The following is a 14,739-nucleotide window of genomic DNA, read 5'->3' on the forward strand; positions in this document are numbered from 1 at the left end:
TTAGTAGAAGAAGAAGAAGAGATGCTTACCGAGTACTCCGACACGGTAGTTGAGAGTGATTACGATGACATTTCCATAGCTAGCCAGGATACTCCCGTCGATCATGTTGCCCGTCCCCTCCATGTAGGATCCTCCGTGGATGTACACCATCACGGGCTTGGCTCCGGAGTCTCGTATGTCTGCAAAAGTGGCCATCATTAACACATTCACATTGTCATCCATCCATTCAGATCAAGGGTCAGCTCAAGATTTAGACACGGCAGATACGGCACTCGGTGGCCGATACACAGACAAGATGACTGTCACCTCCCAGATACCAGCTGTAAAGACACAGTCCGTTGGCTTAGTGATGCAAATGGAAGCAATATTCGCTCATGTCTGCTCCATGAGAAACAAATTATGCCTACCTTTTTATGTCGATTTCAACTCTGCTCTCGTAATTGGCCATCAAAACTGAAAATGACATATCATTTACCTCATAAAAACCAAACTATTAGGGTTGCATTTGGTTCTACGTTGTCTTCCGGGAAGCAGACACCTCCCAATATAGACAAGTAGGAAGCCATTAGGGAGAATGGAGAGAGCTACTCTGACACATCTCCTAACCAGGAAGAGGGCTAATTTGGCTTGACAGTGATATGGAAAACACTCCGGCTAATTAAACAATGCGACTGTGCACCTTGTTCTCACCGCAGCCTGTCTCGGCGCAACGCTATATTTGCACGCCGACGTTTGGATTCTTTGAGCAGGTATATCTCGCCTTCGTTCTCGGTAAAATGTTGTTTATTTTAGTCCCCAAACAGGACTCGGTACCCAGCTGGAGCGACACTCAGGCCAGATAAAGCACATCTAGAGGTAGAGGGAAGAAAAAAGCCTCTGTCTGAGGAATAGACTGAATCACTGACTGGCTAGCTAGAGCTGAGAGACAAGACAAGAAACTCTCTCTCATTTTCACTCCTGCCCCCCCCCCCACCCCTCCTTTCTGCGTAGCTTCTCGCCTTCCCCTCCCTCACTTTGTATCGCTTTCACTCACAGACTCTCCCCTGTCTCTCCCCATTTCCCTCCCGCCTTCCAACTCCCTGCCTCTTTCCCCCCCCTCCCTAAGCTCCGAGAGTGGTGAGAATGAGAATGGGTGGGAGGGCAACGAGTGAGGAAGACAGAGAACGAGAGGGACAAAGAGAGAACGGAAGGGGAAAAAAAAAAAAAAAAAAAAAATTCTAGAGAATAGCTAACAGAAAATATGTGAAAAGGTAGAAAAAGACAAAAAAAAAAAAAAGAAAAAAATTGACAAATGAAATAAAGAAAACACCGTCCTCGAATTCACAAGGGGTTTTATTACAATATAGTTGCTATAGTGACAGGGAGTGAAATTTAAATCCTCAAGAACAGCTAATCGCAGGCCACATCCTGCACAACCTAATCTGCATCCATCTGCAGGCACTACTTGATGTTATGCACCCCATCGCATTAGCATACTGAACACTGAGAACAACTACTTAAACACATTTGTAGAGACCTGGTTTCCCTGTAACTCCTATAGCAGAGCGCCGTCTTGATTCTGTATCAATATTCCCTTGGTTATTCATTGCCCTGTTACGTTTAAAAGCAAAGCAATAACTCGCGCATAATGCGGCCTTATTTATGGCTTTCTTTATCTTGCTGGTATCTGAGAAGGCTAGACAGTGAAATGTGATTTATAGCTGACACTTCTCTATGCACACACTTATCACTGACAGGAGGAGGAGGGAATGCATGGGGTGAGGAAGCATGGGGGGGCTCAGTCAGAGAGGGCAATGGGGGGAAAAGGGAGGAAAAACAGCCGAACAATATCCTTAACAGGCTACTGAAACAAATGGGCCACAGATACATAGCATATGGCAAGATAGAAAGAGCAAACGGGGGGGGAAGGGGGGAGAATAAGAAAAAAAAGATTAGTCATGTCAATGTTATCAGTCACCTCTTTTGTTGATTCACATCATGTCTCCATGACAACAGTTAAATCCCTTTGGGAGTGTGATGCGGGACAGTGAAGCAGCTTAACTTGTTCTAAGCTATTTATTGATCTGATGTGGTGGGAGTTAACAGTCGTGGTCACAGGTGACACCGATTTGTGTCAGAGCACAAACATGCAATAGATGCCAATCGGGTCCCTATTATGACCTACGGTAATATGGTGATATCATCCTCTCGGTTGGCAGAAGGTTACAACATGATATAAGCAGGTGTTTTTTAACAAATCACATTGGTGTTATACCAGCGGCTTTGGACGGCCAAATCTGGTGAAACAGACGACTACGGGTCTACGCTAACTTGCAACCCAGCTCCCTGGTGCTTTCATATAAAGGGGAAGAAAAAAAAATGTTGACGTTGTCATAGTTCATCCTTTGTTGATATCATCAACACACATAGCATCATGAGTTGTAGCACAAAATCCTACGCTAGAAAAGAAACAGAGACATCGTCATTAAAGCACATTCTGGTATTTTTGAAACTCCATGCACAGTGGGAGGAAAAAAAAGAAAAGAAAGACAAATAAATAAATAAATAAATAAATGAACAAATAAATAAATAAATAAATCAATACAATCATGATCTAAAGAAGAACAAAAATATGTGCATGACATAATTCTTAAATAATTGATCTCATCAAGACAAGCTCATGCAAAATGTAGCGCGTGTGGTCACATGTAGCTGTCCCAACCAGAAAACAAAGGCTGTGCAGAGCTCGGCCTGAAAAGTACATCCGAGCGCAGGAATTTTAGTTTGGAATTTTAACCAGAAGGAGCGCGACCTTTCAACGAGGCCTCTCAGTCGGGCTGCACCGACCGGATGGTTGAACGGACGCGTATGTCGGTCCTGAGCCGAACCAGACGCCGCCGCTGCCAATGAAACAAACTCTTCGCTTTCTCCTCCGTTTCGCTTTCCCCCTCTTTATGGCTTAGATTGAACCTCTGTCCTTTTCCGCACGACGCTCGGTCATATAGCTGACATTAAGAGCCCCGGCATCGGTCTTGACGCTGGAGATGAGCGTCGGCGGCAGTCACCGTGTCTGCGCTTGGTGAAACATGGTGGCTGTCAACGGCTATCGTTGAGGTCCGAGGCGGGGGAACGAGTGAGAATGTCCTGATGTGGCAGGACATGACACGCACCCTACTGTAACTCTCTTGACAGGTCAAGCTTCACGCTTCACTCATGACAAGTCCATTACTGGTCATGTTCACATTTGAAAACAGGACATGATTTGTCTGGTTGGTCTCCGCAAAACAGACATTACACCTAATTGTAGGGCTACGTGCCTTTTTATTAGTCTCCAGCAGAACTCTTGTAATACCCCAGAACGTTGCTTGATCTTGCCTTTATCCAGAATAGAAATAACTGGCACAATGTGTGACAAGACCTTGGATGGAAAAAGGCCAAAGTGAAAGACCACATGAGGGCAAATTTTCTTTTTTTTTTTTGTCTAACCTAAAAAGGAAGTATGACCTCGATGAAAAGAGCTGTCACAAGTCAATTTTCACACAGAGCGGCACATCATTATGAGTGATGGGCTGGACGGAAGCAAAGAACCTTGCAGTTGGGGTTCTTTTAAAATCAAGGCATTTTCTCCAACACTTGACATTTTCGAGAGCAACTCGGGGATGGCTTGTGTGTGTAAAAAAAAAATCTTAGCGTGGCATTGAGAACCAAAGATATGCATGGGAATGTATCCCGACTGTGAATGTTGACATGGCTCCCGCGGATTTAATGGGAGCAATGACCTTTCTGAAGGTAACTTCCTGCTCCCCGTCTGGCTGTTGTGTTTGTGTATCAATGACGGTGTCGGAGATGGACAAACATTGAACAGGACATGCGTTAAATATATAAATGTGTAAAAGGATAGACAGAACCGGGAGATGGGAATGGACAGGCTGAGAAAAATAACAAAGACATGGTAACAAGCGCGGCTATTAGCAAAAGCCCCCTGCAGCTAGCCTGGATCGAGCTGAGAGCGGGAAGCCGTAGAGATTCTGTCATCCCGAAGACTCAAAGACAGCTGTTTGCTCCCAGAATAAAAGAGGCTAACCCTCTGGGCTCCCAGGGAAGCCTGCTGTCCCCGTTGCAAGCTGCTGTTATACTGCAAAAACTCACTGCAAAAGCGGCTCAGAGTAGCGCACCAATAAAAGAGAACCAAAGTAAAGCAATACAAGCATTGGCCTTGGCATTTCATTACCAGTCAATGAAAGCAGCTCATTTAAATCGTCACATTTATGTTTTACCAATTATTATTGGTGAAGAGTAAAGGACAAATTAAAAAAAAAAAACAAAAAAAAAAAAAAACAGATGACAGTAACAGTCTAGCTCTCTTATCTTTTGAAATGGCTCAAATGATGCCCTTGTGGGTCGGCCATTAGCAAGCCACGTTTCATCTCGAGTTTAAAAGCGCCGTTCCAAATATCTCTCTCTCTCTCTCTCTACACGGGCACGATTTCGCATCCACGCCACATCAGAGAAAACGGGACACTGGCGGAATTGAAGAGAAAAGTGTGTGAACGGCCCCCGCTGCCGACTCAACCCTCTCCAGGCTGCCTGGGGTGAGCAGAGGGCTTTGCTGGACGCCGATCCGGTGGAGTTCGCGCGACGGAATCAACGGTAACACCCGGGCAGGTGGAGCTCGGCTCCACCGCGCAAGCACGTGCGCTAATCCCGATAAAAGTCGGGGACTCAAAGTTGGGCGGCAATGATACAAGCCGCTGAGGACGCCGGCTGCGTTCACCGCAAAGCATCCTGACCCATCATTGTGTTTGACTTGGGAGATGTAGCTCATATCCTGCATTTACGCGCTCACCTTTCTCTAACAAGTAGGTAGGCGACTGAAAGCTTCCCTTCCCCGTAACGTCGTGATAATAACCTCTGGAGAAATGACGTCTTGATTGCGGGACGGCATAATATCCAAGCAATTCGGCCCACGCGATCACGCCGCCGGAGGGAATGTAGCACGGAATTTGAATGGACTGAGGAAGAATCAGGTAGATGGCGGTGCTTCTGACTGACAAGGCCAGAAATCTCAATTTTAAGGTCATTAAATATCTTACTACATGTTTCATTTTGGTTTTCCCACTCATCTCAGCCGTTGTTGGCTGTTCTCTTTCTATGTTTGGTTTTCTTTTTTCACCCTTACTGTCTTTTTTTTTTTCTCCATTCTGATGTCCATTCTTATCCTTGTTGTTGCTGTTCTCTCTGCTGTCTATTTACTTGTGGATGTCTTTTGCTCTTCTCTAATTGTCTCTCTATTTTATATTCATATTTATTGACACTACAACTACAACGCTGCGGTGTCAAAAGCATTTCCCCTATGGGGATCGATAAAGTTTATTTTATCTTATTCTCCGGTGTGCATGTAGTTACCTCTCTTTCCCGTTCTAGTTGCCGCCCGCATACGTTTTCATGTTCCGATAAAAACATACCGGTATTAGAATTAAAGAGCGTAACGAGGGGGGTTTCAGCACGAAGGACAGATCATCTACGAGCGGAAGGGAAGGAATTCAGCCCGGTATAGAAAGACTGCCAACTGAAACAGCATAGCAATGCTGGGCTGAACTGACTGAGAGATGGAGGGGGTGAGAGACCAGACAAGGCAGCAGCTTGGAATGAATGAGAATATGTGGATGAGAGGTGCATAAGCAATGAGTGCAAGAGAGTGGGAGGTGTGTTTGTGCATGTGTGTGTGTGTGTGTGTGTGTGTGTTCTGATTCTATCTATCCTTTATCTGGAATACAAATAATTCATTGTCATTGCTAAGGTTTGCAGTACTCGCGCAATAGACGAGGAGATTGCTATTGCCCACAATAATGGTGTCGCCACTTGTGAGAGGGGTGAGCTGTGAGACAGCTTACAAGAACTTTGTGGTTTGTGCTGTGTACTCAGCCACCCTTCAGTGACTACCGCCTTTTTCAGAGAGGTAACATTTCTCTTTTGGGGGGCGGGGGGGGATTACAGAGGAACAGAGAGGAGTCCCAGAATATGGGCTTCATATCTCACGCCTTGACACTTCAGAACAGGACACATATAGCAGAACAATGAAAATCTTTTGGATCATGTTTTGGGATTGATGGCCAATGCTGTCACACAGGCATTAGTTATAGTGCTGTAGCTGAGATTCTGCCGGGACCGCATTGTGCTTTTGCGGTGATGCTCAGTAAATAGCATTAGTTGCGCTCTGTAAAGAATAGACTTGTCACATTCTCAGTCAGGCTAGTCTTGCACAACAGCTTGGAGACCAAGCCAGTGTGTACATGTGTTAAGACTTGCCAGACAAAGGGATTGCCACTTGTCAGCAATTTCGAACAGACTTAGGGCGACATAAAATGATGCATGTGGGCTAGCTCGCTTGAAGGGAGACTACCATCCACGTGTGCGCGCGTATGCACGAAATGCCACCTCGCAGACTGCGCGGCAATTTGGCTCGAGCTCTGGGTGAGGAATCACCTGCGCGGTAAAGTCTGTCAAGTCCTCAATGAGCCCCCCTTTTTTTTTTTTTTTCCCGAGAGAAGATTAACATTTGAAGGGATTCCCATTGCACTCGGTCTGAACTGGGTTTCATGTCTGGCAATCGGGATCTGAAACATTTTTAATGTTTAAATTAATGTTTACGTCAGACATTCGTGAGACGGTGAGATTCAAAGTTTAATATTTCGCTTTTTAAGACGTGTTCAGGTTCCACCAGCTTCCCTTCAGACATGTATTAAATTATGTTGTCCAAAAACACAATCCGTCTGTATCGGTGTAAGTCAAGGGTTTTAGTCTGACGCCCGACGTCTGACCCGCATCGTCTGCCCTACGGTGGGGAACAAAGATGAGGGCGGGGCGCCGTCGCGGGTTTGATTTCGACTCGGAGACTTAAGCCGTTTCTGTCGCGGCACAAGAATCGTCTCTCCTTCTAATCTCGACAGAGATCCATCCTGAGCCAGGAATATCCCAAGATAAATATGGAAAATGAACAATGCGATTGCTGAGCAGCAACTTCCCATTTTCTACACCTCTCTTCTCTAATCCTCTCCAGCAGCTCTCCTGAACCGCTGCTCCTCATCTAAATCTGCTGGCGGACCCGGTGAACGGGCTGATATTACACCGCTGTCTCACTCTCTCTCAGCCATTATCATCACAAATACAGCTATTGGCCACGCCTAAAGAGGGGTCTCCAACCAACGGCTGTCACAAAAGTTGGCAGTACGGGAGATAGTAAACTAAGCCCGGGCCCGGTTATCGCAACAGCCACTAGATCCCCGCTGACTTATAAGACGAACACTCGACTCGCCGTTGGTCACATCCAGAGGCGTCGGCCCACGTTCTCATTCACACACTGACATGCTCTTCTTCACATAGAAAACACCATTTCAGAGAATTCAATGTGATACATGTGGTAGACTTCAAAACATAACAAAAACAGAAGGGGGAAAAAAAAAAACAAAAAAGGTGGATGAGTCAGAAAACAGTGACATTTTTTTCTTAAAGAGTCATGCACTATCTTGGTTCACCAGGGAAAATACCTTCATCTTCATCACCGTCGTTATCCAATAAATCCTCGCCCTGTTTTTTTGCATGGGCCCCTATTATTGAAGCAGGGAGAGACATAGAGAGGCAAAAAGGATATTCAAAATAGCAAGCTTAGCATTGCAGAGTTGGGGAAATGTGGGCCAATGCCATTGAAACTACATTTCAATGAAAAGCCACAGAAAAAAAAAACAATACCACATATGAACAATGTTAATTTACATGGCATTCTTATTATTGAATATAACACATACAGTGAAAAATCGAAGGATCGGTACACAAAATGAAGAGTGCAATCGAGTGCTTGCATTAAACCCTGAAGGCAGAGTCATACACGACTGGAATTCTTGGATTTTTTAACATTTTTCTTCATCTGTTTTATTAGATTAATACAATCCTTTAAGTTTATAGCATTTGTTTAGCGACATTGCATAATTCCGATTCGGTCATCTGGTGTTACGCGATCTTTTCTTTCCTGCACAACTTGAATTGTTTCTGATCCGGGTTCAAGTGCAAAACCATTTCACTGGCTTTCTATTCCCTCCACAAAGAAGAGCCTTGTATCTAGGACTATTTTTAACTTTGGCTTCCTGTTAAAGACAGAAAAAAAAAAAGACAATGTGGTTTGCTGGCTAGCTACAGTAAATAGCATTAAATGGGCATGAGAACGGTTAACAGAACAGATTTGAAACTGTGAGCCGAAGCAAGAGCCAGATTTCAGCTTCCCCAGAGGCAGAGAGATCTGAATAAATCACAAGATTACGTGGATCATGTAAACTCACTGATGTGTGCAGGCCCCCCTTTTTTGTCCTAAACAGCAGTTATTTTGCAGCTGCCCTTGTGCTACACGTGTGCATGTGTGTGAAAATACAGCCCCTAGGCCACCTGTGCACGATGCATTCAATGTATGTTTGCCTTTACCCTCACATCCAGATGTTACTGTCAGAGCTGGACCATCATTCTTGTGGATTCGGGTTTTCATGTTTCGGAAACAACGTTGAAGATACGACGGCTGCTGTGCTGACATTAGCGTGATTAATCCGCCATCTTTGAATTGCCGATCCGTCGCGGGAGGAGAATCGCAATTCAACAAAACACCTCACGTTCTTAAGCCGCGTGACCGAACGTGGTTTTCAGCAGCAGAAGCCGTGTCATCACTTCCGGACGGAACAGCTAATTAATCAGTCCAAGAAATGACAACAGATAGGATCGCAGAGACTCTCCATCCGACAAAAAAAAAAAAAATGCTCGACGAATATTGCCGTTAGAGATAAATCACTCCAAATACGGGCTGATTTTCTTTTTGATGACATTATAATAACGTTCCCGTCTATTCCTCCTTTGAAAGCTTCCAAGCCCTTTACTTTCGAATGTTGCGGCGCGATTTCTTCAAAAAACAAAACAAAACAAAATAAAACAACCCTTCTTAGCAATTGCTGTAGTCTCTAATGAGACTGTTGTTTCTCTGGGTCGTTCTCTAATGCACCTGTACTTCCTCTGGGTTGGGGTCTTCTCTAACGCAACTGTCGTTTCTCTGTATGCACGCGTTTTTATTTTCCATTTTAGCAAGTCAATCAACCCTTGGCTATAGCAAGGACATTTCTGGGCAACAGTCTAGTCTTTTTGTAAACTGTGACCGGCTGTGGCATTTGCGGTGTGACAACTGAACTTATTTTACATTTTGAATTTTTGTGCACTGATCTTTACATAAAAAAAAAAAACAAAAAAAAAACTTACAGATTTATAAGAGTTATGGATAAGTGAATTTTTAGTGCAGTCTATGCCTGTACAAATGTAGCCTGAGTATGGCGTCCTTTATGGGAAAGTCGAGACATGTTTATTGCCATGTAGTTATCAAAAAGCTCAATCATTTTGTTACCATGAAAGCAATTCTATGCATTCTGTTTCTTGAATTTACGATTCCCTTTTCATCAGACGGAATAGTTTTCCTCCATAATTAAATCCCCCGCTTGCGACGGGAAAGAATATAAGATGCGGTGCTTATTAGTAGCTCAGATTTACACCGTTTGTATCAAATCGCTGCTTTGCATAAACAATTATCTGTCTGTAACTATCAAACTCACTTCACTGTGTGTCTCCCCGCATTAGTCCAAATAATGGGCTAAGCCCCTTTCAAAAGGGAAAAAAATGAAACAATGTAATCTATTTAATTCTATGGGAATTCTGGAATTCTTGAAATGAAGCCGCATCTCGTTGCACTGATAGACGCTAGGCAACAAAGAAAAACAAACACCTCGTATGAAATAAAGCTTCTGCCTTACGAACACTTTTAATTTTCGGCGTTAATTTGACTCCTAACTCATTGGCCGCGTTTTAAAAACCTGCACAATAGCAAAGTTTTATCGTCCGACACGACCCTCTCGTTTCCCGACGAGCCTCCGCTCGGTCGTCTTAATGCAAAGAGACAAAATGTTTTGACTTTATGATGAGACGCATCAAGACGAAGACCGTTCGACCCGCCGCGACAGCCTTCTTTCTACGCCTTGTTAGCGTTTCTTGATATGCGGAAATTCACCTCGTCATGGCCAAACAATGAGGTTATTGAGTAATAGTGCTTTAGACAGGAATAGATTGGGTGGCAGGTGTTGACAGGGCACTTGTGTCACTTTGAATCATGTTGTGCACGATGCCGGATGCATCAAATGCTGGATCCATAGTGGGAACTGTAAACATGTGGCGTCTGCAGTGACTCAGCAGGAGAGCCCGTCTTCGACCTTCAGACTTTGAAAGCGATGCTCCGGTGAAACGGCTTAACGTTACATTGAGAATTCAAGAAGTGATTTGCTTCGACCGGGTCTCACCGGCTCCTGACATTTGCATCGCCTCGAGGCAGAAATTGAAATAACGGCTATTATTTTTTGGTACGGTAGAGAATCGGTGGAAAATATGTACATGTTCTGGTAGAGGTGTGGCGTTCGGCACGAAAACCAAGCGTGCGCGCACGCACTCGAACACACACACACACACATCCGGATATAGTGTTCATCTACTCAAGAGACTTCACGACTGAATCCACAATTCACTCGGTGCATTGTGGTAGGGCTGAATGTTAACTGCCTTCCCTTTGCTTGAAAAAGGCTCGCTTGACAATAGATGGAACTTGGAGTTAAATAACAGAAAGGTCAGAATGTGGAAAGGGACTTAGCGAAATGTGAAATGTTGCAGCCCTGACAATTTAGAGCAGTTATATTCAGTCTCTAATCCTCAGGTGGCCATTTTTCCCTCTTTCAGAGAGCAAAGGGTGTCTCTCCTCCTGTCCTTTCTCCTCGTCTATCTGCTATCGCTGTCTCTCTCTCTCTCTCTCTCTCTCTCTCTCTGTCTGCTTGTCTTCAACGTTCTCAATCCCAGAGAAGACGTGATGGAACAGCTTAGAAGTGACACATTTTTGAGAGAGGGGAAAAGGATGCGGCTAAAAAGGTTGGCTGCGGTCAAAAGGCACGGTCAAAACTCAAATTGTGTTTCAGCTACTCTTACAATAATTAAATATATTTCTCTATATATGTAGTATTTAAATACATATTAAATGTTAACAAAGTTGACATTATTTATAGCATTCTGAAGGCAAATCATTTTCATAGAGCCATTTGTTGCATTTTCCAATGAGAACAACTCTGGTCCAGTTGATGCTTCGGTCAAGTTATATGTATCAACGCTATCTTTTTTTTTCCAATTTAAAACATTTAAAAGCCATAACAAATAACACAGCACACTTTAAGACCAAATCGTATTTGTTTTGGGTTAGTAAACTGATGTATTTTCAATATAGACAACCAACATTGTGTGCATTTCATTTATAAACCTTGAATTGTAAATCCCCTAAAAGGAAGTTGGTAAATATTGAAATATTGTCTGAAACCTACACTGATTATCTTGTTCAATTTCACTTGAGTTCGAAAAAGAAACATCCATGGTTTGACGGGGGGTGTTGGGCAGCACCGCAGCCTGGAGCAGGAACTTCTCGCGGCTAGTTGTAGCCTAGCTAGTTGATATAGCCTTCGCTCACATGGGTCACCAGTTCTCCCCGAAGCCCGTCGAAGCGCTTTCGCACAAAACGAAACATCCGTTCTACTTTCAAATCACATCGGGGAAAATATCTGCGGCCTTCTATGCGAGATGTTACGAGTCCTGCGTGGTATACCGATTTCCTCGGCGCCGCAGACGGTTTACCGCCATCCTGTCTTGAAACGGTTCGAGCCAGACAACCGAGAGGATTACCGTACCGGGATTGGGGCTTTTTCGGCAGCTATCGCAATTCTTTTTAGCTCACGCGGGTCATTTGGTAGGAGGAAATGTCCAATTATTCTGCCGCAGCAGTTAATCTACAAGTTTGGCAACCGATCTGGTCGTTGAACACTGGCACCAGACTGTGTAAGACACGGAGCCCGCTGCCTGCGAGAGATGCGGAGGAATGATAGCCGAGTGCAATCGAGTCAAATAGTACAACATATTCCGCCGCACTTATCTCAAATAGACCCGTGATGAGGGCCGAATTCAAGAGTCAGGAATAATGGTCCCTGGGTATCTCTCAGAGGCACGGTTTCGCTAAAAGACGATTGTGATGGACTCTGAGGGCAGGTCTCCAGTGGCCGCCTTTTGGGAAATAATCTGAATACCGCACAAATACAAAGAGCGGTGCCTGGTTTTTAACCAGAACCCTAAGAATTTTGTCAAAAGAGGGATGATTTCACACTTTTCTCCATTAGATTTGCCAATCAGATTAACAATGTGAACCACTTGCGAGAAAAAGGCCTCATCTCTTTCAGGTTTGCCCAGATAATACAGTTGCATCTGGAAGAAATCCAGCGCTGTGCGAGCGAACAGCGGCGTCCCTGCACATCGTTACCCTCCCCTCGTTCCCTTCGTTTGGACTCGGATAAGGGAAACCGACCGAGCGATATCACCAATGCGCCTTCATCGCTCTGCCGATGCATTATTAGACTTCTTCGGGGAGCGCGTCGGGCTACAGTGCTGATCTTGCACATTAGACCACCTCCAACTGACCTCAGTGACTCTTTGCTGCTTTGACATATCGGAAGTGTAGACTTTAGCTCCAACAGCAGGATTGGACTGTTTTCCTTCCCCGGATTGCATTTTTGTTCTTGTAAATGTCACACTGTCTCTTATTGACTGCGCAAAACTACCCGCAGAGTGCGGACTGACAATAACGTATTACAATGTGGTTTTATCTTTTTCCAAAGGGTCATCCGCACATCGTCACTTGGGAGTTTCTTGCACGATAATCAAAGGGATCCCAAAAGTGTGGGATTTACTGCATGGACTTTTTTTTTTTTTTTAATCGTAAGGGTGATGTTTAATCTTTTCTCTTTACTGCCATCTGAAATACTGAGACTGAGGATTGCTTTCTCTATTCAGACATTCTCTTCAGAACTATCAGACACTAACCTTTTGTCCTGTAATGATGAGGAATCTAGTCTGTGAAGCGCTATTTTTCATTTGTTTGGCATCGCTATTGCAACGAGGTCCTTCACGCTATGTAAGAAGGCCATTTACAGTAACCCCGGTCACAACCGTTGCTTGGCAACACTGAAGAATGAAATAAAACGTATTTATGAAAATTCAGCGATCCTATTTGTCATGGATGTTGATTTTTCCGAGATGCGCGTCTTAAGATTGGAAAAGTGAAAGTGACATTGTTCTCTGAATATGCAGTGTGTATGACTCTCCTTCATGACGTAAATGTTAAAAATAGGAAACATTAAATACAGTGAACTTTACAATTTCATGGTGAAAATCTAACCGTTACAGCGATCAAAATCTGAAATAGGACATCTAGCATTCATCAAATACTCCCTTTCTTAAACCGAATCCCAGGGTGAGAAGGAAAAGCGATGGTGGAATTTGAACTGCTAATTTGGCTATTATCGGAAGTTGTTTTGGAAAAGAAACAACCGAGTGTTCGGTGAGACCGCAAACTGCAACCTTCACATTTATAGCAAAAGAGGAACAATGGAACAATTGCCTCGCTACACAATAAAATATTACAAAACCAATACATGAAAGTTATGATAAACCATTTTCTCATTACCAAACATGTGCAAGATAATTGAAATTTTCCAAGGGTAAGGGGAATATTAAAGAGATATTTCTGTGTATATTCCACAACTGGGACTAATTCAGAGGCAGAAGCGCCTGGAGGGCCGGTCTGTCTCCGTCAAAATTGGTTTACCAAAAGCAGAATGCATGAGCTCACAGCGCGAGGCCTGTCGCTGCCTTCTGCTTCCTTGGAAACAAACAGCAGAGATCTCAGAGCCAAAAGAGTAAGAGGAGACGCGCTCGGGATCAATGTGAGGGGTAAATGGAAGCCCTCTCCCCCACCTCCCGGGTTCTTCCGGCGAGAAAAGAATTAACGAAAATTAGAGATTTAAGTTGTCGCTGAGGAAATTGCGCCGTTTTTAAATGAAAGTGTCACTGGGCTTTCACCGAATGTAAAGACCGAAGCTGTCATTCTGGAGGAGACGCTCCGTCTCCTGTATTTGACCAATTGAAAGTAATAAAAGGAGAGCCGGACCGACACTTTTTTGTGCAAATTTAATCAAGGCTTTGGCGCTTACAGGTGTCATTTTGGATAAACGCTTCGGTCGGGCCGCTGTCTGAAGCGCGACTAAAACGTGTTTGCGGGCAAAATTCGACAGCTGGATCTTATTATTCAAAATAGCACTTTTACCTCTGATTTAATCAGCAGTTGTGTTAAAATTAAAAAAGGAGATCAGAAATGACCATAAATAAGAAAGAATATGACAGATAAAATCAAAGAAAGGGATATTTTTTCGACGCTGTTTGAAGAGATTGGGTTTTCCTTGCGCCCCCGACACACACACACACACACACACACACACACAGACACGCACACACACACACACAAAGACGTCAAAGTTGATCCAAGTCCCATGTTAATCCCAATTAGCACTTTGATTTGGGAGTTGACGGGCGTTGATTTTGGCAGCTTCGGAAGGATGCATCGCTCTCTTCTCTCTCGCTTTCACACTTTCGCTCCATGCTGGCTTGTTCTTTTACATACCTCCTTTTCTACACATTTTCTTGTTGGGTTTCCTGGCACATTCCTTGGATATTCTTTTGACTGTGAAATGAATAAAAAAAAACTACAAAATAACAGGTAGCTCTGGAAAAGATCGCTCGTGACATGCAACAACTCGGGTCAGGCCACCC

The 14,739-nt window shown here is 44.0% G+C and overlaps 1 protein-coding gene across 2 annotated transcripts in view; it reads right to left on the reverse strand.

The window, feature by feature from the left end:
- nlgn3a (neuroligin 3a) overlaps positions 1–14,739 on the reverse strand; it is a 114,966-nt gene that overhangs the window by 75,877 nt on the left and 24,350 nt on the right. Inside the window, exons 3-5 of one of the 2 annotated variants that reach the window (XM_086139215.1) lie at positions 14,591–14,650; positions 7,527–7,586; positions 30–179 (exon numbers count right to left, since the gene is read on the reverse strand). In XM_086139215.1, coding sequence (XP_085995341.1) covers positions 30–179; positions 7,527–7,586; positions 14,591–14,650 — 270 coding nt within the window. The remainder of the gene's footprint in view (positions 1–29; positions 180–7,526; positions 7,587–14,590; positions 14,651–14,739) is intronic. The other variant, XM_086139216.1, reaches the window with a different exon arrangement.

This window comes from Fistularia commersonii, chromosome 31 (genome assembly GCF_037954325.1).
Source record: "Fistularia commersonii isolate RoL2024-O1a breed Wild chromosome 31, RoL_Fcom_v1.0, whole genome shotgun sequence".
Taxonomy (NCBI): Eukaryota; Metazoa; Chordata; class Actinopteri; order Syngnathiformes; family Fistulariidae; genus Fistularia; species Fistularia commersonii.